We start from the raw sequence: 24,199 nt of genomic DNA, 5'->3' as shown, positions 1-24,199 counted from the left end.
GGTCCCTATAGCATTCAGCATAAAGGGGCTTTCATTCTGGTTAGAGCAGGAGGTGCAAGTATTGACTGTATCAAGCTGAAGTTATCCTTGGGTTATAAGACATTAAAGGAGCTGTTGGTTTTTGTGTTCTCACATTCCTCATGTGCATCTCTTCAGCTCTACGAATATCCTATTGACCTCCAAGGAAATGAGCTGCCTTTCCTGCGCAATCCGGATATCCTGGTGGGAGAGAATGACCTGACAGCCCTGAGCTACCTGCATGAGCCCGCGGTCCTCCACAACCTCAAAGTCAGGTTCCTCGAGTCCAACCACATCTACACGTACTGTGGTGAGTGTCCAGGCCACACGTTCAGCTCCTGAAAAGGAATGGGTTAGAGCATAGTCCACATAGAAACCCCTGGAGACCACAAGCCAGAGGCTGTGGCGTGAGGAAGGTCCGGGGGCTGTGAATTTGGGGTGGGTGGGAGACACGAGTATGTGCCAACAAGCTTTAGGTTGTAAAATTGGAGGTGGTTTTTGAGGGTTGGTGCACTGTGAACTTCCTGAGCTCATGGTCCATGCATGTAGCTCTTGGTGGGAACGTCTTGTCAGATGAGTTTGAGGCCAACTTTGCATGTGCTTGGTGGTCTGTGGGGAGAAAAGTAGGACCTAGCAAACCTTTGGGGAACAGCAGTGTACCAGAAAGATGTGATCCAACTGAGAAATGTTCGTAGCGGGTTTTCCTCCTGAAAGACTGCCAAAAAAACTTGCTGCACGCTTGTTTCCTTCCTTTTCTTGATAACTTTGGGTGTCATCGAACTCTTAAATTCAAAGCAGAAGGAGGGCAGATGTGAACTTGTCTTTGTCATTCCCGGGAAGGGTGGCCTGCCAAAACCATTCAAGACAGCAGTTACCTGTGAATGGATAGCAACAAACTGCAACCTAAAAACAAAGGAAGAAGGCAATTCAGCCATTTTTATTCAGTTACATTGGAGAATATTGAATGTTGGACCCTCTTGCTGGCACTCAAGATGACCTCGCTAGCAGTGATGCAGACTAACGATTCTCGAAGTGTTGAGTTGCAAGATTACAGTGAAACGCATGGGATTATTTGTGAGGCAGGGTTAAGGCTGGTATGTACAGCTATGATTAAGTGTTGCAACTTTTGCTGAGGAAATGCTTGTCAGGAGGGGACTTTTCTTTAGAGTAATGCCCTTGAAATACGTGGCCTCAGTGGCTGGTAGTAGTGGTGACTTTCCTCTAAATATTTAATGCTTGGTAATGTTAGACTATTGGCATAACTTGCAGCCTTTTGCAGCTGCATGTGTGCTCCCGATCAGATGCAAGCTTGCTTTCATCCAAAATCAGTGAGTTTTCATTAGTGCAGCTTCTTGTGAGGGTTTATAATAAACTTGAGCACGACATCGTGCTAATGAAGATGCATGGGTTTAGGCTTGGCTGTTTGGGCTTAGCAAGCGTAGGTCTAGCTACAAACGCTGTGTGGGTGCAACGTACCCTGTGCTCTAGTTACAACGTAGTTTAGGAGGGGAGAAAAGGGCTTATCTGGCAGCCAGTGCTGAGGCAACTACTGCCCTTCAGCTCAGTGTGTGTCGTGGCTGCAGGCATGTTTTTGGTCACTAAGGGAAAGAGATGTGTGACCCTAACAGAGCCAAGATGCAAACGGATAGGAGAGGGCGCGATGAGGTGAAGGTGTTGGGTTAATATCCTGCGGAGGCAGGTAATGTGACTTAGTTGACCTTTGCCTTTCGTTATGGCTTAAGTCACCGTATCCTGGTGTTTGCAGGCTGAGAGTTCCTGTGCTTTGCTGTAATTTGAGCGTGCCTGAGCCCTGAATTGGCAGGGCTGGGAGCAGAGCACCCGCTCCCGCCAGCCACGTGCTCTCTGAGCTCCTTACGATAACAATTTAAACCTGCAAAACCTGAAGGTACTTCGGAGGTGGAACTTGTCAGTGCTTCAGTTTTCCGGGGTGCAGACCAACTCCCTTGAGCACACGTGAGCACCACACGTGGCTTTGCCTCTCATTAATTCCTGGGCTCACAGCCTCCTCTGGGCAGGCACGGTGTTCCTAGAGCTGGAGAGGAAAGAGACATTAAAGCTTTAATGCAGGCTCTGGCATTCCTTTCCTGTGATTTATGCATTTCATTTTGATTTGAGTACATTCTTTGTTAGAGCTTTTACTTGGAATTTAAGCCAGGGGAAAATCCAGGATATTTGTTTGGGTCTAGCAGAGCTTTGGTTGCATAGGAATTACTTTTCTGGAGTGATGGCTCAGGCAGTGTTTAGCTCTTATTCTCGCTCCTCCTGCAAAGTCTGGCTTCACACAATGAAGATAATTATATTTTTGCTCTTCTCACCAGTTCCGTATGCCTCCTCTGTAGCTGTACGAGAGCTTATTGCCTTGCTATCAAAATATAGCACTTTGGAGGAGATCCTGAGATAAGAATTAGGAGTCCTTCCCCATTCCCTTCTCATCCTTTTTTTTTTTTCTCCAAGCATTGTATTTAAAAAAATTGATCGAAACAACTAATGCAAGCCCTGAAAAGCCTGTTATTAACTCTGCTTGGTTTGTAATATATCTATTTATCTGTTCTAAGGTATTGTACTTGTTGCCATTAATCCATATGAGCAGCTGCCAATCTACGAACAAGATGTCATCTACGCGTACAGTGGCCAAAACATGGGGGATATGGATCCTCACATCTTTGCGGTGGCAGAGGAAGCCTATAAGCAGATGGCCAGGTGAGTGGGCGCTCAGTCAACAGGGTTGGATCAAAAGCAGGCAAATATCCAATTAAATATTGCAAGTATGCAATTAAAGTCAAGTCATGGAAAAGAGTGTGAAAATTCCAGTTTTTCATCTCTGCTGACAACACGGTGTCTTCTATCATGCCTTGATATCCCTGAGTTGGTATGGTATCTCCCCATCATGGTGGCCATCTTCACCCACGGGTGCTGTAGCTCTGTCCCTCTTCTGTGAGATGCAGCAGCCTCCCTTGCATGGTGCAGAACTGCTTCACACTGAAATCTCTCTGAGGTCAGGTATTTCTAATTAATTCTGCTTACTGGTTTGACCCCATTATCAGCTGCTGAGACTGCCGGGCAGGCTGGGCTAATGGGGATCTCTGTGGTCCCCAGGAACTCATGGGTTCGGTGCAACTGTGATTCAGATGGGGATCTTTCTGCTGCTGCTGCTTGGATGAGTTTCCTGGAAGAAATTCAAAACACTCTGTAAATGTCATGTTTAATAGCTTGGAGGAAACGGCATTTCAGATAATTTGGTGAGATAATCAGACTAAGCGCAGAAGCTACTGTTGGTCCTCTTCGTTGAGACACGGTGATTTTGAGTTAGGAGGTAACTCTGGTGAATATCTGGAGATATTTGTGGGTCCTTCAAAGCGGTGTCTTCACCAGATGAATGTGGTGTGAGTTTTACTTTATTTCTGTGTTTGTTGTGTTGCTGAGGACAGATGCAGGATTTTGTTCTTATCAAATAAGCCATGATCTAAAGGAGAATTTGAGAGGAAGCTGAAAGTTGTTGCACTGGGGATCATTTTATTATAGTTGTCTGGACTCGCACAGTGTGTTTAGATTTGCGTGTGGATGAGCTGTGATTTTTATACAGCCCTGGCTTTTAATAGCAAGAGTAAGCACTGAATCATTTACCAAGGGTTTCGGCCTGTTTTCTGCTGCGTCTTGGCTGTAAGTGGTGAGTTAGGATGCCTTTCTAATCAAAGATGAGCCAGAGTTCAATCCAGAAGTGCATCTGGAGGAGCACTGCCATGGGTGGAGATCAGATGGGTTGTACCCGAGCTGACTCTAACCTGCAGTTCAGACCTCCTGCAAGTTCTTGTGCTTTGGGCAAAACCGCTTTGGGAAGAATTTAGAAATTTGGGGAGCTGTCTAGAGAAAGAGGAAGGCTTAGGGCTGTGTCCTTGTTACATGAATCCAGGCTGAGCAGCAAGCTGCATGGTTTTTTGTAGAAGATGTCAGGGTTTGCTGACCAACGTGGACAGGATGCATGGATTTTCCTGCGCATGTGGCTAAAATATAAGGCAACTGCTTGCTTTTCTGCTGAAGTCTGTGCTAGGGAAGACTTGGTGGTTTCCCACATCCCTGTGTATTTTGTAGGCAGTGGCCTAACTGACAGCCGTAGTCGGAGATGCTCCTCCTTATCAGACTAAATCTACTTTTGACAGCTACCTATAATTGATAACTGCCGTCTCTGGATGGCTAGGAGTGCTCTCTTTGCAAGGGGACATGGAAATAACCACCTTCAAAGCTCTTAAACAAGATGCTGTTCAGCGCTGCTCTGGTGCTTTCTGTCTTGGGCTGGTATTACGGTAATTGCAGGCTTGGGTACACAAGAGGGATTCAAATGGGGCTGAGAGGAGATTGTAATGTGGATTATAGGAATCTGCCTGTGCCTTAAAATGTAGCACACTAGATTTTAAATCTGAAAGCTTCTGGGTGGATGTTGTGTTCTCCGTAGTTTGATCCAGGCTTTTCCTTCTGCAGTGCTGCAAGGAGAGTGGAGCTGCTTCTTGAGCTGGGAGCTCAAGGTCTCATGGGTGATGGATGTAGTGCGTTGGACAGGACTTTTTTTTGCCTTTTTTTTTTTTTTAGTGAATTACTGCTTCTGCCAGATGCCTCCTATCTGAAGCTCTGCTTTAGGCCATGGAGGCGCATGTGAGCATGGTGGGACACAGGTACCTGGGCAGCTCAGCCATCAGGGTGGAGGTCTGTGAGCGTGTTAAACCTAAACTGATGCAAAACCATCACTTGTTTTGCAGTGTCTTCGCTTTTAAACAATTGCCTCATGTCTGGTGCGTCCTATAGACCAGGAATAAAATTCAAACTTGCAATCTCAGAAGGTCAAACTTGCAACGTGACTGAGAGCAGGAAACCAATCTCTGGCTAGCCTTCTGGGTTTCTTTCTTTATTGATCTATATAAGTGTGTGCTTGTGTATGTATATGCATATATAGGCTTACATATTTTTTAAAAAAAGGAATTGTTCTTTCTAAAAACAAATTAAATGAAAATCACATCATAGAGAAGTGAGAAGAATAATGCAGATGTGCATTTTGTTTTAATTTCTCTGGTTTTCTTTCAATGAGAGTGTCCTCGATGTGAGTAAGAAAATCAAACAGGTAAAACAAGCTTTCTCTTGGAAACAGCTTGGCAACAGCTGATGTTATTTGCAACATCACTGAGCAAAAAGGTGCTGAGTAAATAACTTGCTGGAACCACCGAGCAGTCATTGCTGCGTGAGTTTGTCCGGTGTTTGGTGGAGTGTCATCTCCGTGTTTTGCCATGAGCAGCTTCTTCATTTTCGTACTTTTATATATGTCCATGGGATAATATTCATGCAGTTTGTATGGCAGAGCAGAACTTGATTAGCTGACTCTCATTAAACTGCTTCCTTGAGATCAGACACTGCACTGGAGTAATTAAACCCTTCAAAAAAAAAGCATTGCTGAAATGGTGCTTGAGACATTTTTGGGGCCACAGGCAAATAGTGCAAACTTGGAGCGAGTGTGTGAGTGGGCTGATGGTGCCAGCTTCTCCCTTGCCTGTGGGATTTCAAGTTGCAGCGGTCCTCCGAGGGCAAACTTTTCATTCTTTTCTTGAAGACCTGGATAAGGAATGCTGCAAGGTGTGTCATGGTTTTGTAGGACAAACAGAGCAAGGAACATAATCGGGAGCCATGAAGTCACCTTGAATAGCTCTTTTCCAGTGCAGGAGAGAGAGAGATGTATATGTATAAATATACACACATATATAATATATATTATATAAAATATATAATATTACATAATGTATGTATGTAATAAATAAATAAATATATATAGAGATATATATATAGTTTAACCTTATTAGTGGCCCAGAGCACACTGGGGGAAGATGCAGTGGAGGTGCCTGAATGGGATTGAGTGGATGGCAAGGAAAAAGGGCACAAAATCTAAGATTCTCTGTTAAATTAGAAAAATTGGAGGCAATTAGACTTTTAATTCTCTGGGCTTCTAGTATACCACTGCCATATAGAGGCAGGGTGCTGGGGCAGAACTTAGACATTTGCTGGTGTACAGGTGTTAGTGAAGAAGTCCTGTGCTTTCTTGCCTGCCCATGAGATGGGACTGGAGGCATCTTCACAGGTGGCTGTAAAGCTCTGCTGGATCCTGTGTCTAGTGTTGCCCTGTCATCAGGAAATGCTAATTTAAAAGGGGAAAAAAAAGGCGGGGGGGGACGGAGAGAAGGAAAAAAAGCTGTGGGTGGGCTGGGCAAGGGTCTGCAGAGGGTATATGACACCATCTGATCCTTTTTTTTGGAACAAAATATTTCACAAAGCATCTGAACACTTATCATGATGAGGGCATGTGTTAAAACTCCCCTTTAAATGAAAGCTTCTTCCGAAGAAGATGCTTTGCAGCATGTAAAACAGCTTAAAAAAGGCAAGTGATTAAAATTCATATGTGACAGCCTCTAATTTTTCCGGTGACCAGCTCTTTAGAAACTCCTTGCATATCCAGTGTGAAACTAAGCGCGCTCGGTTCATTGAAACAATATTGTTTGAGGCAAAATACGCAGCATGGAGTTAATTTGCTCCAAGTGCTGCTACCGGAGGCGGTGGAGTCAAGTGTTGGGTTGGTGGAAGGATGGATCGTTTAGTGATTGCTAATAGCTGAGGCTTCATGGTTCAAAGCAATTTGTGCTTTGGGACACATATTATCTGCAGGGCAACGCAACCAGCAATGCAACCATCTCCTCCTCTGGTCTTGCTCTCCACCCTCCTGATACTACCTGGTGAGGTGCATTGGATGTTGGTGCCTTTCACACCTTTGGGTGCTGCAGAAGGCTTTTGCACTCCTGAAAGCGCAGTAAAAGCTTTGAGGGAACATCCAGGATCCCTCAGAGAGCCAGCATAGCTACCGGTACTGATTGCTTCTTGCTTTTCTTAGAGGAACAAAAGATCCCTTGTGTGCCCAAATCCCGGCGGTGGCTCTAATTTCCTTGTGTGTCATCGCTTTGGGCAGAAGCCTGGAGTCTGGCAAAAATTCCCCTTGAAACTTTATTTCTGCTGAAGTCAGCCTGACTAGCAGCTTTCCACGCAGGAGCAGGGGTTGTTTCTCACTACTCGCCCCGACCCACGTTCCTCTCGATGAATATGACCCATCAGTTGTTGCCAGCTCCGTGGAGGTGACCGAAGTTTGCACGGTGACAGCTTCCCCTTCCCAGCCTTTAAGGGCTTTAGTTAAAGGTTAGATGTTCCCCTTTGTGTCTGCAGCCCCATTTTTCTTCTCCCCAGCTATCCTCGGCCAGCTCGGCTTGACGGTGTGGTCACTGTGTTTTATCCAGATGCTGAGCTGAGTCTATTAGGAAAATTACTGTGGTGTGCTATAGTAGTGAATATATTTGTGTGACTTTTCTATCTTTGGCCCCTATATCTTCCTTTTGTGCTGTTGGGTTCGCTCTGGGCAAGGCCAGGACTTGCTAGTCCAAGTAAGGTTTCTTAACTTAAGGAACTTAAATTTCTTTTAGGCATTCTTAAATGCCTTTTTTATTAAAAAAAAAAAAAAATCATGCATTATACTTAATAAAATGCAAAATCGAACAGCACTAGGTGATAGAGGTATGTGGTGTGAATAGCATTGCTGTGGGCAAGGGGGCAGGAGAATGGGCCCTCCAAAGGTTGTCAAACGTCTTTCAAAAATGGGGGACAAGTAGCAAGGTGGTTTGTACTCAAATCATAAATCAAGTGGCGAAAGCATCGTAAACGCCTTGCTGTATATTCTGTGTGTTTTCCAGTTAGCACATCTGGATCTTGCCACAATAGCAACATTATATCACATATGTGGACCTCTTAATTAGCATGACATGTCACCTAATAACCACAAAATAAGTGCAATGTTCAAATCTTACAGTGAAAAAGATCTCGGGTAATAAAAGACTTGCCAAAGCCTCCCAAGAAGTGTGTAGACTGGGTGAAGTGCCATGCTCTTTATTTGTGTGTGCACCCATTGGGCTGATGCTTTCACAGATGCATGATGTCTGCAAAGCTGTTGCATGTGGTCAGACAAAAATATCTTGATTGGATGCCTGTATAACTCTGCTAAATTGGAAATGCAGAACATTTTAACGTTCTCCTGCCAGGAGCATGAAAGCGCTCTGCAGACCTTAACTGATCCTTGCAACGTCAGTGGAAAAACAAGTGTTCTGGTGACCTGTTGATTAGACTGGAGTTTCCTCCTTCCCAGTGTGAGGATCTCCTACCAGTGGCGTTGATAGTTCTTGCAGAAGAAACAAAATAAGAAATGCAGGAGTGATTTAGTGGATGAGTTCAGCTTCAGTGTATCTGGGCTGCTGGTCTCGCCTGCAGCTCGGTGGGTACCCGATAACCCCTGGTGTCTGCAATTCAAACCAGGGTCAGCATCTACTGTGTGATTCCTAAATGATAAGTTATATAGAAATAGCATGTCTTCCCTTTTCAGCCCTGCTGCTGGCATGCTGTTTCTGGCACTAAATGCTCGAGCACCTGGACTGCAGACGGGTAACTCTATTTAGTAGTGGCTTTTCATTTTTGTTGGAAGTTGGTGCACCCAAGCCTTGCATTGCATTGTCAAAAGCGTACGTCAAAGTGTAAGAATCCCTGCTTGCCTACACCAACAGGCAACATGGATGATCTGTGTGTTGCAGAGATACAGGTGCTGGGGGGGTTGTGCATGCCCACGACCACTCTCTTTTCTGCTGTGGGGTGCAATGCTGGAGCTGGAAGAGAGCAGAAATTGCAGCATCGACCCTGCCCATCACCTAATAGAGGCGGGGAGGGGTATGGGCACAGTGGGGGATGTCTGTTAATAGCACTTCAAATTTCAAGCTTTACAAGAGGATTTAAAACCATACAATGAGAGAGTGGGTAGGAGTTAAAAGAGAGATTAACCCCTGACAGAGATGCGAGAGGAATCAGACTGGCACAATAAATAAGGCTGAATGCTGTGTTATATTAAAGGCAGGGAAGGGTTTAAGTCTCCTGGTGAATGAGGCTGGGTCGGGGGTTTGCAGCGAGCTGCGGGGCTGATCTGTGCTGCAGCTCAGCAGGACTTTGCAGCAGGTACCATCTCAAAACTAAAGCTCCAGTCTAAAAAAAAGGGTCAGAAGAAAAAACACTCAATAGCCTTGAATTTAGGAAGGGGAGAAACGAAGAGGGATCTCTTCTATTTAGAGTTAAAAGTGGGATAGGGAGGAGGGAAGAGCTATCCCATAAACATGCTGGTGCTGGTGTTAGACCTCAGGGTTTGCTAAATCAGCTGGATGCAACTTCTCCAGAGGTGACATAAAGAAAAAAAAAAATGGGAGAGACTCCAGGTAATGTTTCCCAAGGACTGGAGGAGAGACCCTCCAGTCTTACTTGCCCTGCTATGGGAGAGGACAGAGATGCTCTGAGGATAAGTGGCCAACTAAATGATTCTTTTTTTCTTCTTTTTGGCAATTTGGAATGAGAAGGATGCTATTTGCTAGCAGCTTTAATCGTAAATGAGACATCCCTTACAGAAAAACCATAAATACTCATAATGGGACAGCACTGGCATGGGAGAGCTTAAGGTACAGAAAGGTCAGTGCCTGACTAAGAGTAATGACTGTGTGTGTGAAATACCACTGACTTGAAAGGAGTCGTAATAGGCTATATCAGACACGTAATTACTGCTGCGATGCAGGAGTACTGTTCGAGCTCTGAGGTGTGAAAGCTGTAACACCAAATATCATTAAACATTCAAAACAGTGTTTACGAGCATCATAATTACATCGGAGCACAAAGACTTGTGATTTCCACCTCCCAGTCACTGCTTGCCATCCCACATGCTCACTGAAGTTCTGGAGATGGAGAACTCGGAGTGCATGCCCAAAAGTCAATGGTCCCATTGATTTCTGAAAATCTTTTTCTGGGATTTTCCTAATGTATATCAATTGTAATTAATTAGATGGTAGTGTAGAAGTTTTACAAACATCGGTGGCTCATGATGGTCAAGGTGATGAAGGACCTTCTTTCTGGGACTGCCGCGGGGTGGAAGAACATCTGATTTGTCCTCCCGCTCCCTGCTGGGGTAGCATCATGCAAGCTTGGGGAGCAGAAAGCTGGCGTGATTCTTGTCCCTATGTGTTCCTTTTTGGGAAGACGCAGTACGAAGCCTCCTCCGTCTGCAGGGCTGCAGTGCTCTACCAGGGCTGGCTGCTGCTTGCGGGTGGCTTGGGTTGGAGCCAGGGATGCTCTGTAGTACGACCCCAGGCAGCAAAGAGCATCAGGGTGCCAGAGAGCTAATAAAATTTGCCGGGTGCGTGTTTTGCTCTCGTTAGAAACAGCGCACAAAAGAATTGCTGACCTTGTTTTAGCGTGGCCGCGGAGCTCGTGTTCTTCCCCAATGGGGTATGCAAAGCATAAATTCCTGGGAGAAGGTCATCCTTCTAGCCTGCCCTCAGGAATTGGTGGAAAGACTGGAAACGGCTCAGCATTTTGCAGAAACTTTGAGTACGCAGGATTTTCTTTGCTATTGAAGGGGCATTTCCAGCCGGCTGCACAAAGCAGTCCGGGGAGAAAGTACCTTAATGAGCTGGGACCAGTGGGACTCCCACCGCTCTCGCAGGAGGAGTAAATGGTTTGCTGGAGCGTCACATAAAAGTGCTCTGACCTCTGCAAAGACATCTTAATTTGCACTGTGGTGTTTGATCTCAGCGTAAGAAACATCAGATTGATACGCGTGTTAAATAGTGTCGAGCAGAGGGAAGGTAACGCTTTGTGCTGCTGGTGACCGCTGCAGAAGATAAGGTTAATTTGCACGTTACCTGTTCTTTGAGCATCGTGCTGCATGCTCATCCTTTCCCGTTCAAGACCAAACTGGTATTTTCAGGCTTTTTCCCAGGAACTGAGAGATTCAAGCCCATATTTTCTCTTTGGCTTCTTGCTAAAACCCAGGTGTGTGTGAGAAAATCGGCTCCGAAGGTGCGCTGGATGGACCCCGGAGGGTACATTATCCCTGATGCATCTTCTCAAGTAAGACCCTGGATGGTCTGTGCATGATCTAACATCCCCCAGGGACACTCGCAGCAGCTGAGTGATGTTACACCAGGCTTTGGCATTGCTGAAATGGGATATTGCCGTTTTCTTTCTCTAGTTTGTTGCATTAAGGTGCAACGTTATCTTTAGAGTTGCGATGGTACCAGGATGGGGAAAGGCTACAGCAGCTCTGGGGTGGTTCTGGCCAAAATGTATTTTGGAGCTGTTGTCTGGCCCATGTGGGTGTAGGTTGATGGTGAAAAAATACATTCTCCTTCCCTATCAGTATAAGCCGCTGTATAAAAAGAGTTCTCTACCTCCAAAAAAAAAAAAAAAGAAGAAAGAAAAATTGTATAGGGTAATCCATGCTATTTATGAAAGATACAGTGTAAAAAAGACCTAGATGAATATCTAGCACTTGAAAAAAAGGCCTTATGTTGCTGCTGGCTTCAGCAGCTGCGGCATAAAACATGTGTTTGCAGCAGGTGTTTGATAATGCAAACAGAAAGCATGCCCTTAAACACTCTTGTTCAGCCAGATGCTAAATAATATCTTCTTGGGTTTCTCTGAGGGAAAAGTCTGACTACCCCAAAGTTGTGTTTTCATATTTGTGTTGACCGATGATGCCAGGCGTGGTATTCTAAAAACCCAAATTAAAGCCAACAGGTAAAACATGCTGCTGCTGCTCTCAGCAGTGATGGTGCTCTAAATTCCAGTTATCCCACTGAAATGGGAACGATTCCTGGCTTTGGAGGCCCTTTCAGAGGCGGCTCTTCTCCATGTTATAACGCTGCAACACACTGATTTTTATCTTCACAGTGTGCAAATTCTGTTTATTCATTTGAAGGCAGAGTTAGATGGTCTCAGTTTTTCATTGCTGTCATTAGCACTTGAGGGGATGCAATCCAATGGTAATTAAATTATTGCATTTTTATATATTGCTAACAATGCAATGTAATAGCTACGCTCATTTTTAGCCTGCGCAGCGCTGTCAATACAGAAGCGTATTAGAGCCTGTTGTGGGTCGGGGCTTTATGGGTGTTCTCGCTGTGGTCAGGCTAAATTCAAACTACAGTACTTGAAGCATTTTTAATCTTCAGATTGCTTTATGAACACTAATCCTCCGAGCATCCTGAAAGAAGTAGGTTAAATATGATTTCCATGGTGGAAATGCAGAGAGACTCATTGACTTGTTCCACGACACAGAGAATTAGCGTCGGATCGGGGATTACTGCTGGAGTGACCCCTGATAATTATTCACGATGTCTGGCTCTGCCTTTGTTTGCTTCGGATATTTTTCCTTCTCAGAGGAGCCATGTTTCTAGTGCAACTGGTTTTGCTCTCACTGTGGAGATCAAGATGAAGTTGTGCAGTGGTTTGCTTAAGCTGCTGGTGCCAGTGATGGTTTTCTGGAGAGATGACTATGAAAACAAGTCCTGTAGGTTCTAGGTCCTTTCTCGTGGCTTTAGATTACTGCTTTAAAGAAAGCTGATTTTGGAAAAATTGTGACTGTATCTTAGATCTGGCGAACATTTGGGGTATATTTGTTTTCAAATATTCCTGCTTTCAAGCAGTGAAGGCTAAGCATCTTGGATGTACACGTGTGCACTGAGATGTCCCCTATCTCTTCTTGACACACAGAGGGGTGGTTGGAACCGTCACTGTCCTTGGGTTCAACCCCTTTGCTATTGCCATGGCTTGACCATCCCCTTTCCTGCAGCCAGGAGTTTGCGGGGATGTTCAGCCCTGACTTAACCAGGTAAATTGATGGGGAATCGTATATTACAGTGACGTTCATAGGCTGAGAACTGCATATGGAAACACTGAGCAGTGTCTCACCTCTGATTGCTCTGACGCAACCAAAATGGGTGCAGCTCTCAGTACAGTTGGAGAGCTGTGTCAGCCTGGGTGGGCTTGAAGTTTGGACATTTCTATACACCTTTCTCAGGCTTTGGGGGCACTCCGAGGGTAGCAGTATTCTCTGCATTGCTGCAGGTGAAGGACTGACTTGCTTAAACAAGCAGGGAAATCAGTTTCCTTGATGCAAAGGCTGGTAATTAGCAGCTAGTCCTAATCAGCGCATGTTTGAAGTGCCCTTTCTCTTCGTAGATGAGTGACTTTTTTTTGCCTCGGGCAGCACCTTTAGATGTTGCCTTAATAAAAAGTCTGGTATCTACTAGACTTTCGGACTAGATATGAGGAAGAAATGTTTTACGCTGAGGGTGGTGAAACCCTGGCACAGGTTGCCCAGAGAGGTGGTAGATGCCCCATCCCTGGAAACATTCAAGGTCAGGTTGGACGGGGCTCTGAGAAACCTGGTCTAGTTGAAGATGTCCCTGCTCCTTGAAGGGGGGTTGGACTAGATGACCTTCAAAGGTCCCTTCCAACCCAAACCGTTCTGTGATTCTATGATATTTTTCACGTTTTGTGAGAACTCCAGTGACTGCCTTACTCGTTTTGCTGGGCTGGATGCCTTGCCCATCTCTTGCTGTGTGTGTGGCCAAGGGTGAGAGTCTTGATGAGTATTGCTCATAACATGGCAGTGACTGCAAAAAAAGAGATGTGTTACTCACCTGCATAGCAGCTTATAAACAGGTATTGCGGCTTGAAGAGGGTGCATTGAAATAGCAAAGTGAAGCAAAACACTCGGATTGCACAGACAGACGGCAGTCCATGGGCTGTATCAGATGCCACCGACACTTGCAGCACCTCAACTTTGGAGGTGCTGTTGCCCCTTGCATGGAAGAAATAATCCTGGACTTTCTTCTGGTTGGACTTCTGTGCCTTGATGGTTTTGTAAGCGTCTCTGATGGATGGAGGTTGTAGCTGAGATCATGGTATTAGTTTTCCAGGCTGTGGGTCATCTTGGAAAGCTGCTCTAAGCGAAGAAACAAAAGTACTGCAGACCCACGGGGGTGAAGGTTGGGGAGTTGCACCTCTAAGTGCCTTATACCTAGTTTTGAGCTGTAGCAGTGGCATGTGGTGGGAACAGGATCTTCGGCCATCGTTGAAGCCTAATCCCCGTTGCATGCCCTGCGTTGCTGGACGAGCGTGAGCATGTTCTGTGCTGGCACGTGTGCATCGCGTGAGCTGTTTGCCATGGGGAGAGGAGCACTGATGCACATCGTAGCAGCTTAACAAGCCATGGTGGCAGGCCCGAAGTCCACATAAGCCCCGGGAGGAGATGTGACAGCATTGCCATGCTGCAGCAGAGCCAGTATTCTCCCATAACATTTTATTTTATCCAGGCTTTATTTCCATAATAATTTTCTTCTGTGCTGATGCTGCCAAAATTGACTGTATTTCAAGCAGCCGTGCTGCATACTGCACCTGCACAATGGCCAAACATTTCAGTATTTTTTATTCCATGCTGAATACAAACAAGTCCTGCCTGGTTTTAACCATTTTTGCTCACTGAGCAGCCTGTTTGCTACCAGCCGCTCCATGGGGTTCATCTGTCTTTCCCTGCTGGCACCAGCAGTTGGTTAACTTGTACACCAAAGCAGGGAAGGTCTCTGTAGCCTTTATTCCTGAAGGCTTTTATTCCTGAAGTTGGAAAAGAAATGTCTGAACGTGCATTTTCCACCAAAAAAACAACAACAGAAAAGATACATTACTGCAAGTGCAGCAGCTTGAGTGGCCTTGCTGTCTTGCTTGGAAGCCAGCAGCTTTCTTTTTTATTTTGTTTTATTAATATAATACAACTCCAGAAGTTTTCTTGCGCCATGGAGAACCCACCTGGCCCGTTTCATGTAGCAGCACGTCAGCTGTTAGGGCAAATCCTTGAGAAACACTGGAAAAATGTGACCTGGCAGAGCGGCTGCAATAGCAATAAATGGTGTTGGCTGTGGTTTTTATCACTAGGTTCAATGTTTTTTTGAGAATGATGGTACTTTTAAAAACACAAGCTAGAGGGATGGAAAAACCACTTGGGATGCGACGTAAATGGCAGTTTGTGATGGGACCTGAAGCCGGCGGAGACTGTGGGGCTGGGGAGCTCCTTGGATGGGCTCCCCGGTGGGTTGGTCTCTGCTTCCTCCAGCCAGGCACACCCCAAGTGTGGAGAAGTTATGAAAGATGTCAAAATTGGTAATGAGAGGTCTTAATTATGAATCTTAGATAGAAAAAAACCAGGTTACAAAATATTACCTTGTAGGAATGCTGACTGGATGCCAAGTAATACATAATTCCTTTTTTTTTGAGCTTTATTGGCTTCATTCAGCTGAAGAGTCTCTCCCAGACTGGTGTAGTTTTCATCTTCTGGCTTAAAGGAAAAAAAGGGGGGAGGGGGGAATGTTTCCTGAAATGTGCAGGGCAGTAGCTGTCACGCTGAAAAAGGTAAGAGGCAATAATTCTCAAGTAACTTTTACACGAGTGCAGCTCTAAGCCAAGCCACCTTTGTATTTGCAGAGCTCTTTTTGCAGGGCCAGCGCTTGCGGGCAGAGATCTCGGTTGTCGCCTCTTTCATCTGCTTCTCCCTCACCTCTGATGAAGGATAAGTCCATTCATCCATGCTTGCAAAACCTCTGCCTGCCCCTTCTTTTGTAGCTGACATGACTTTTATGCGTTGCATCCTACTGATGGCCAATGTGGGACATTCATGGGTGGAGCTCAGCAAGTGGTTGTCTGTGAAGATGATCAAAGCAGACGTGAAACTTCTCACCTACTTTAATTGGAGATAAACAGTGATAAATCACTGCCATCACCTGTCCCGGGAACTGCTGCTATGGGCTTATCCAGCATACTACTCTTCGGTGCTTAGTCTTCCTTCCTCACTTTGGAGCTGGCAGTGGTTTTTCTCCATTGGGTTCATGTGTCTGGTGGCTCCTGCTACAAAGAGCTTTATCGCACACCCATGGAAGTCTAAAGGTGTGAGACTGGCATGTTGGCAGCCCCGTGCCTGGATCCTGCCAGCTGGCCGCCTGCGGGAGAGTCGCGGTGGCTTTGCCAAGACGTGCGGAGGGCACGCAGCCGTGACTTAGCAAGTCCTCACTTAGATGTGCAGGCTGTCCTCACCCAGGGTGAGTCACCGGGATCACCGGCTCTGGGTTTTCGGCTGCCTGGGTGAGGTTGTGCTCGGTTCGCGGCTGGTATTTCGGCATTAACTGCCTGATAGCTGGAGTGGTTGGAGATTCCTCTTGCCATGCTGCTGTGGATGCCCAGGAGAGCGGTGGAGCTGGCCAGGGGATGGGTTAAGGTGTGCTTTATGAATCAATCCCTGAAAAATATAAATGCGGCCCAAAATTAACTTGCCAGTCCTCTCCTGCTGGAAGTGTTGGAAAGTTGTGGTTTGCACCAAAACGTTACATGTTTGACTTGACTGAGGTTGTTTTCCAAACCCATTATCTTGAGCCTAGAAGGAATTAAGACGTACGTGCCTGACAGTGGAGGAAAGTAATGGTGTGGTGTTGCAGTGTGTTTGTGTTTTTGTTGGAAGTGCAAGAGTATATGGCAATCATTTAGCCTCTGTTCTTGTCTCTCGCTGGTGTAAACTTAAACTGAGTATCTTAAATTGAAATGTATTTTTATGGTGTTTCCTGATGTCAAGAGAACTGCAAGGTGTAAATTTTTTGTGCTTGTATGTAGGGTTTTGTGTGCCTGCATTCAGCTGTGATTCATGAAAGCTGGGCAGAGTCCAGGAAGTTGAATTTGATCTTATTTAAAAACACACGTAATTAAATACTTATAGTTTACCCCAATGGCTCTGATATTTTAAGAGCTTATATTGAATCTTGCAGTGAAAACTCTCTCCTTCCCAATGTCCACGGCCAAATTGCAGAGGTGCTGGCTTTGCCGTGTGCCAGTGACGCCCTGGGGAGCGGATCCCACTGCAGCAGAGGCACTTGTTCCCGGTGCCGGCAGATCTTTGCCTAGAGGGATGTAGTTCTGAAAATGAGCTCCTCTTACTGCCTTGGCCCTTTCTCTGCCTTGCAGCTCAAGCACATTGAACTGATTAATTATTGGGATGTATCTAGTGGGTACTGTGTTGCGCACCCGTGGTGGGAAGAACTGGGTATTGTAATATAGCCACGATGACTTGTGTAAGTTTTTTTTGTATGAACGATTAATTTTACAAGTAGAAAAAGGCATTTGGATGAGTCGCGTGCTTCATGCAAGGCTCAAAAGCTACAGGAGGTGACGCTTCCCCATGCAAAGTCCCGTACCCTGGAGGTATCTGGTGGTTTGCCCTAGCTCTGACGGCATAGGCAGAGCTGCTCCCATGACCCAGCACCAGCCCAGGGATGGGGCAGTGGCATCTGCTCCCATCACAGCTGGAGAAGGGTCTGCATCAGCCCCTCAGTGCCAGGATAATGCTTCCCACTCCTGCCAAGCATTTTCATACGTGCAGATAAAAAGGTCCGGTGTGTATTTGCTTGAATTTTGTTATCCTGTGCTGGTACACCTGTATCCTTTTGTAAGCAAATTTAGTGTGTGCTTAGAGAGGGTAAGGCTGCCTGATCCTTCTGTTAATGAGCAAGTCCTTCTTAAAAACTACTTTGTTTTGCAAAGCTTCAGGAGCTGAACAAACTTTACTTAGTGATGTCTACCAGGAATTGCTTTTAAACTCTTTATCCTCTTTTTCTTACCCGCTGGTCCCAGAAGTACCTTTGCGCTTTGGAGCAGTAACATACAATTTGGCAGGATTTGGGGATGAATAGATGGTGTGAGTCTGATGTCAGAGACATGCTTTGTATTATTGTTGTCTAAGTTTTAACCAGATGTTGGGATATGTGTGAAAATACTGGTGTTTGTATAATTGCATAGAGAATCAGATGACTTCTGCTACTTCCTAATTTTAGGGTGCTTGATTTCACAAAATCAGTATTTTTAATGTATTTTGAGCATAGAGGAACCTTTCTGGGTATCTGTGTTTTAATAGCTCAGCAATAGGCTACTCGAGCAATTTTCACAACTAATTGCCCATGTTTTGTTGAGCAAAATCTCAAATGCTAGAGTGAAAGAGGGAAAAATAAAATATATAATATTAGAAGCTGATATTCAGCCAATGCCTGTTAATAGTTCTCCAGACAAATGCAGCTGAGGCTTGTTATTGTGGCACATAAGGAATGGGCTTCCCAACACTGGGCTACGTGCTCCCGGGGTGAAGAAAGAAGCAGCGCTTCATGCAGGGGTTCATCTCCTGCTGTCTCTGCAAGCAGCCCTTGGAGATGTTCTAGAGGTGTTCAGTGTGTCCTTTATGTTTTAGCTGAGATGTATCACAATTGTGTATTATTCACGGATGCTTTGGTAGAATCCAGAATAAATCCAGCATCCATAATCTAGGTAACAAGGTGAGGGAGACGGAGACATGAAGATGGAAGATTGTTGCTTGACGTGAATGAACTATTAACAAGAAAATGGATTAACTTACAAAAGCTTTTATTCTCTGCTGCAACAGGGATGAGAAGAACCAGTCCATCATCGTGAGCGGGGAGTCAGGTGCTGGAAAGACGGTCTCTGCCAAATACGCCATGCGCTTCTTTGCAACCGTCGGCGGTTCTGCCAGCGAGACCAATATCGAAGCCAAAGTCCTCGCGTCGAGCCCAATTATGGAGGTAAAAGCTGCATCATTTCCTTTGTCCTGCTTGCAGTCATCACTGTGTCTCTCCAGAAGTCACTAAAACAGCGAGAGCCGTAGGGGCTTGTGAGCCAGACCTGATTTGCAGCCTCCCAGCAACCCTGAGCTGGTCTGAGAATACAGAAATATGCTGATAGCCTCCATTTAGCCCACCCCAGTCACTCCTCTGTCTGATGGTCTTGAAGCTGAGCCTGTGCATCCTCAGCTCGGCTCCAGGAGCTGGGCTTTGATCGGGGCTCCGGAGCGGAGAGCCTGAGCGGTGCTGCTGGCACTGTTGGTGTTTTATCGTCTTCATCTTTCTCCTCCTCTTGCCACTGCATGGTACCTCCTAATCATCTTCTTTAATTGTATAGGTATGAAATAGAAGAGAAAGGGATTACTTAATCTATTTGTGGTATTTCGGTGTAGTTTTATTTTTGTTAATTTTCTGTTCCTATCAATCATATAGGGGAATAGCAAGTCCCATTATAGGGAAATCCCTGCTCTAACAGAAAAAATTTCAGTTTACAAATATAAAAAAAAGGGAAAGCTGCTTCGTTTCATTGCACCATGATGGTGAAAATAAATGTCTGAGTGCCTAAGTCCCATTTTCCAAACAGATTTTGGAGTCAGAGTGCCTTCATTTGCAAAATATCCAAGTCAGCATTGAAGACAAGATTTGGGCTTTTCTAAAGTCAATTAAGCACTTCAGACATGTGACTTTCTTTTAAAGGCAGGAGCTAGCAGTGCTGCTGTAGGGGGGCATAGCGCTGTCCTGCATTTAACCTTAGGCTTGGCTTAATTTGCAGGGTGGCTTCCCACCGCAGTGCCTCGTGGCCAAATTGGCTAATAGACACGGTGGCTGATCCAGGATGAAAACCAACCCCACATCAGCACACGTGGTCTAGCATCTTGCTGCCCTATGTGGGGTGCAAGCTGGAATGACAAAATAAGTGATGGTGCAGATAAGCAGTAACAAAATCCGTGCGGGCAGAGGATGTGTGGTGATGTGCCGCAGCGTGGGCTTCACACTGGTTTACTCTTTTCCTCACCCATCTCCTGTGCCTCTGTGAAATGTAGCTGCAATACCTGGGAACACTTAAAAGCATCTAAGGAAAAATTCATAGTGCATGCTATTCTTTTATATCACCCCATAATTTTATTGCTCTAATTTTCTTGCCTGTGTTCAGTTCTGGATGTTATTTCTAAGTGCTGGGGCCAGGGAACCTGTCTGTCTTTATTGGAAATTGCTGAGAATGTTGCCCACGCAAAAACCGTAAGAGAACTGCCTGGTTTGCAAAAAACCCAAAGTTAAAGTGTGAAGATGGAGTAGAGGGATGTGTGTGTGGTGAAATAGCCCTTAGCAATGAGGTGCGCTGTGTTTGATGTATGGGATGTATGTCCCTGGGGCAGGTATCTCTACTTTATAGACAAGGAATTGAAGATAAGGTGATGATGGTAATTCTGGATTGTAAAATATCCTAGTTGTAGTGTTTGCTACAGCAGTTTGTGAACCTCTTCTTTCCCTGGGGGGTGGGTGTTGGGCTCTGGGCAGAAATGGAGAGCGTGTGCTCTGCCTTTGCCCTGCTGCTTTTACGTAGGGTCGGGGATGTGTGCTAGGGGACTGGAGGTGGGAAGTGGGGGCTGTGGATCTGGGAGCGCTGTAAGCGGTGGGGATGGGTGAGCTGCAGTAAAAGGGATAAATAAATGGGCTTTGGGAGAAGGAGGTGCATTAGCTAGCAGAGGTGGTGGATGGATGGGGCAGGGGCAGGGCTTGCTGAGGTGGTCTGCAAGGAGAAGCCTGGGAAAGGCAGCCAGCCTTCGAGAGGTACCCGAGGGCTCTTTCCTGTATATGTCCATTCCCTTTCATGGCTTCTGCTGTGCTTGCTTGAGGCTCATCATCTCAGGACAGGGGAATGGTGGTAGAAAATAAGGCTGGTGTAGCCATGAATGGGAATATTGACTTTCTCCAGCGTTCTTGTATCACCGTGAGTTGCTTCTTTGGCTGCTTGATGCATTCACGTGTTTGCAGTGCTGCACCCCTGATGTTTGTACGTGGGCTGGATTCTCTCCTCTCCCTTCTGCCATTGCATGTGGCAGCATCACCCGCCCGGGAGGTGACAGGTAGGTTCTGCAGAGGCACGGAGGGGCTCTGGCCGTGTCACCAAATCCGTGGACCGAAGCGCAAACATCTGGAGACAGATTGCAGCTGGTTCCCTCCCTCTTGCAGGGCTTCATTGCCCACGTGCCCTTCAGGAAAGCTGCCAGTGTTGACTGTTTGTGAACAAAGGTGTGGACATCCTATAAGACAAAACGGGAGTGCTGTAGCTGTTGGGATGTAGGATGATCTATTTACTGTACAAATACTCATTTCAGTTTATATGTTTTTTTCTTCCATAAAAATTCTGGAGATGCCACATTTTCAGTGGAGTCCTCCCTAAAGTCACGTTGTTGCTCTGCCTTCTGCATCTGGGAAGGGGTTTTCCTCAAATCCTCCCATGACTGTTTATGTAACACTGATTACAAATTTAAATCTTTAAATAATTTTAAACATTAATTTTTAATTTAATTTTTAATTTTGTTTTATGCAGGCAATTGGAAATGCTAAAACAACAAGGAATGACAACAGCAGTCGCTTTGGGAAATACATTCAGATCGGCTTTGATAAAAGATACCACATCATTGGTGCCAACATGAGGACGTATCTGTTGGAAAAATCACGAGTTGTATTCCAGGTGAGGTGCTGTGCTCCAGGAATTTAACAGTCTAGGTCTTCTCTTTGGATTAAAAAAATTACTTTAAAGGTAGCTTTCCTGGTGGACACGGCTTCCACACGTGTCTTTCAGGCTCAGTCTTTTGCAGTTGTCCTTGATAATCCCAACCTGGTGACCTTATTCTGGAGGAATATGTACCTGGGAGACTTGTTTGTTGGCCCCTGATTGTTCCCTCCATCTGCCTGAGGCTGGAGCCCTGAGGAGGGGCCTGGCTGCTGGGCAGGGATGGAAAGCCTTTCTCTGGGCAGCTGCTGAGATTTTTACTGAAGCTCATAAAAAGCCAGGAAGAATAAATTGTAGGCAATAGCCTTAAATTTTGAAGATGGATGGGAGGCAGGAGAAGGGCTGAGGAGGCTGTCGTGCCTGCCATGGCACGTCCCGTGGGTTTCTTGTGCAGGGCTCAGGACAAGCTTTCTTGGTTTGTGCTTGATATCTACCTCAGAAGCACGTGCAAAACTTTTGTCCTTACAAAACAAACCCAACTACAAAAATCCTAAAACCAAACAATGTTGGGAAGCCACGAGTGTAGGCCACCTCTTTTAATGTTGCTGTCAGTTTGCAACGTGGTTCTTGCTAGCTAACTTAGCCCAATTATCCCAGAGAGGGATGAGGTGTAGAAGGTAATATAAAGTTATTTATTTCCTTTCCAAGATGGGCAATGTACTTTGGTAAGGGCAAGGCTCCTTTTTCCCAGGTGTCACAAGGTCCCCATCTTCTTGGTGGCACCGAGGAGGTCTTGATGGTGGGAAGCAGGCGGATGGGGTCAGGGTGGCACCGGGCTGAGGGTGGGAGCACTGCTGTAACCTCTTCTTACCTCTGTTAACTCGGCATTTTTCTCTGTAGGCGGAGGACGAGCGCAACTACCACATCTTCTATCAGCTTTGTGCCTCAGCGAGTCTTCCAGAATTCAAAGACCTTGGGCTAAGTAAGTAATTCTACCTCCATGGCTGCTGCCTGAGTTTGATGGCAACAGGAAAACACTGTGGGGTTAGAAATGCAGGTCATTGATGAGGTCATGTGTGCCTGCTCAGTGGGAGGAGGTAAGGGGAGATGAGTTTGAAAGGCTGCTTCTGCACAGTGGTGCACAATTTGCTCATGCCATCTCCAGGGATGTGGTACCTTGGATGAGACACCAGCCCTCGTCACCTCTGCCGTGCAGCGGCTTGCTGCATAAAATGCATGCAGTTTGTGTTGCAGTGGTCGGTGCTGTTAGGCTCCTGCAAGCGCTGCTGGTGGGTAGGAGCTGTTGCTGGAGGTTAGCCATGGTGGAAGAAGTCTGTGTATTTTGTAGAAACTGCGTGCAGAACCACAGTGAACCACATGCCATGGTAGATGCCAGCTGATGCAGGGAGGTCATGTGTTAATATTGTATGAAACTTGCAGAAAGATCTGTCTTTTAAATGAAGTCTGAGCATGGATTGATCTGACCAGAGTCTTGGCAGGAGCAGTTCTGTCCTTTGAATCCATTATATTTTTAACTCCTGGGATGTATCCCGAGCTGGGTTTTTTCCCAGTATTTGCAGCAGAACGTCTGTAAGACACCTGAATAAGAGGTTTTTCACTTGCAGCAGGGGGTGCGGAGATGTGGTGTAATTAATTTTTGATCTTGAATGTTTGCCGTTGCTTAAAAAGAGAAGTGAGGCTTAAAACATGCTTTTAAGTATTTAAAATAGCAAGGAAGGCAGGTTGTGATCCCAACGCAGAGCATCTCGCTGCTGCAGAGCCTCACAGAGGTTTCCATTGTGGCTACAGTGAAGTGGTAGATTGAGAGAGAGGCTTTTGGTTTCTGGGTAATTCTGGCTTGTGTAAACGACTCTTTGGGTCACCGTAGGCACATTGGCCGCACTTACTGCATGCTGGTGCTGAAATGGGAACACTGCTGTACTCGTCCTCTTCTCACCAGTAAACCTCAGTGCATTACCCAGCTGTAGTCCATACTCTGCCCGGTGGCACCGAACAGACAGCCACATTCATGAGTTTGCTAAGGCATGAGATAACTTCTGAGACTGTCTAGGTGTAACCTTAATGTCTGTCCCAGGACACCTGGGTGGGAGGTGAAGGTTTTGCGTGATCACTGTGCACCAGCCGTAGTGTGAAAGCTGGCTCCGAAGGTCAGGGCTTGTGGTGAACCTGGGGCTCCTTTTGGTCTCTAAGGGTCCCAAAATGATGTTCCTCTGACAGTGGCTTCCCAGCTACCGTCAAAGAGCCCGTGTTCGGTCCCGTTGCATGCTCACACGACCCTAGAGAACATCACTTTCAAGGTTTTCTGTCACTGGGTTATGCGCTTCATTTTTGCAAAGATACCCTGAGTAATGATGTTGTCCGGTGGCATCTTAAAATTCAGAAATAAATTATTTCAAGCCAGTCTGGGAGACAAGTTGATATTGCAGAGCTCTGGCTGTGAAACCACCTTTCTCTTCTTGGGAACGTGTGGATCAGAGGAAATCTCAGTCTTTTTCAACACGGTGCTCTGAAAGCATCGTCTGTGTTTGTGATGACTGGTAGTACTGAAGGCTGAGAGCTGCCTGCTCTCCTGGTGCATCACCCAGGACATCTGTGTGCTGTTGTGACTGTGGCTCTCGACTTCAGTGTCTCAAGGGAGGATGTGTAATGGCAACAGCTGGCAGCGTAGGAGCTGGTGGGTGCCAGGGCCGCTAGCCCAGAGGGAAACCTTCTCGGGTCATTTCTAATGAAAATTTTATGTTGTCAGTGCATGTCAGTCTCCAGCTGCACTTTTCTGTGGCGCTTGTGCATTTGCTGTATCGCAGCGTGCGCAGGTATCTGCACAGCCTGGTGCGTGTGCATTTGGGTAAAATGCAAC

The 24,199-nt window shown here is 46.0% G+C and overlaps 1 protein-coding gene across 1 annotated transcript in view; it reads left to right on the top strand.

Annotated features, from left to right (window-relative positions):
- The window catches only part of LOC142075843 (unconventional myosin-Vb-like), a 115,754-nt gene that overhangs the window by 3,732 nt on the left and 87,823 nt on the right, over nucleotides 1-24,199 (top strand). Inside the window, exons 3-7 of the mRNA XM_075137826.1 lie at nucleotides 157-328; nucleotides 2,595-2,739; nucleotides 18,446-18,602; nucleotides 21,196-21,339; nucleotides 22,222-22,303. Coding sequence (XP_074993927.1) covers nucleotides 157-328; nucleotides 2,595-2,739; nucleotides 18,446-18,602; nucleotides 21,196-21,339; nucleotides 22,222-22,303 — 700 coding nt within the window. The remainder of the gene's footprint in view (nucleotides 1-156; nucleotides 329-2,594; nucleotides 2,740-18,445; nucleotides 18,603-21,195; nucleotides 21,340-22,221; nucleotides 22,304-24,199) is intronic.

Source organism: Calonectris borealis, chromosome Z (genome assembly GCF_964195595.1).
Source record: "Calonectris borealis chromosome Z, bCalBor7.hap1.2, whole genome shotgun sequence".
NCBI lineage: Eukaryota > Metazoa > Chordata > Aves > Procellariiformes > Procellariidae > Calonectris > Calonectris borealis.
Note: the sequence above shows the minus strand (reverse complement) of the source record. Positions and strands in the feature narration are given on the sequence as shown.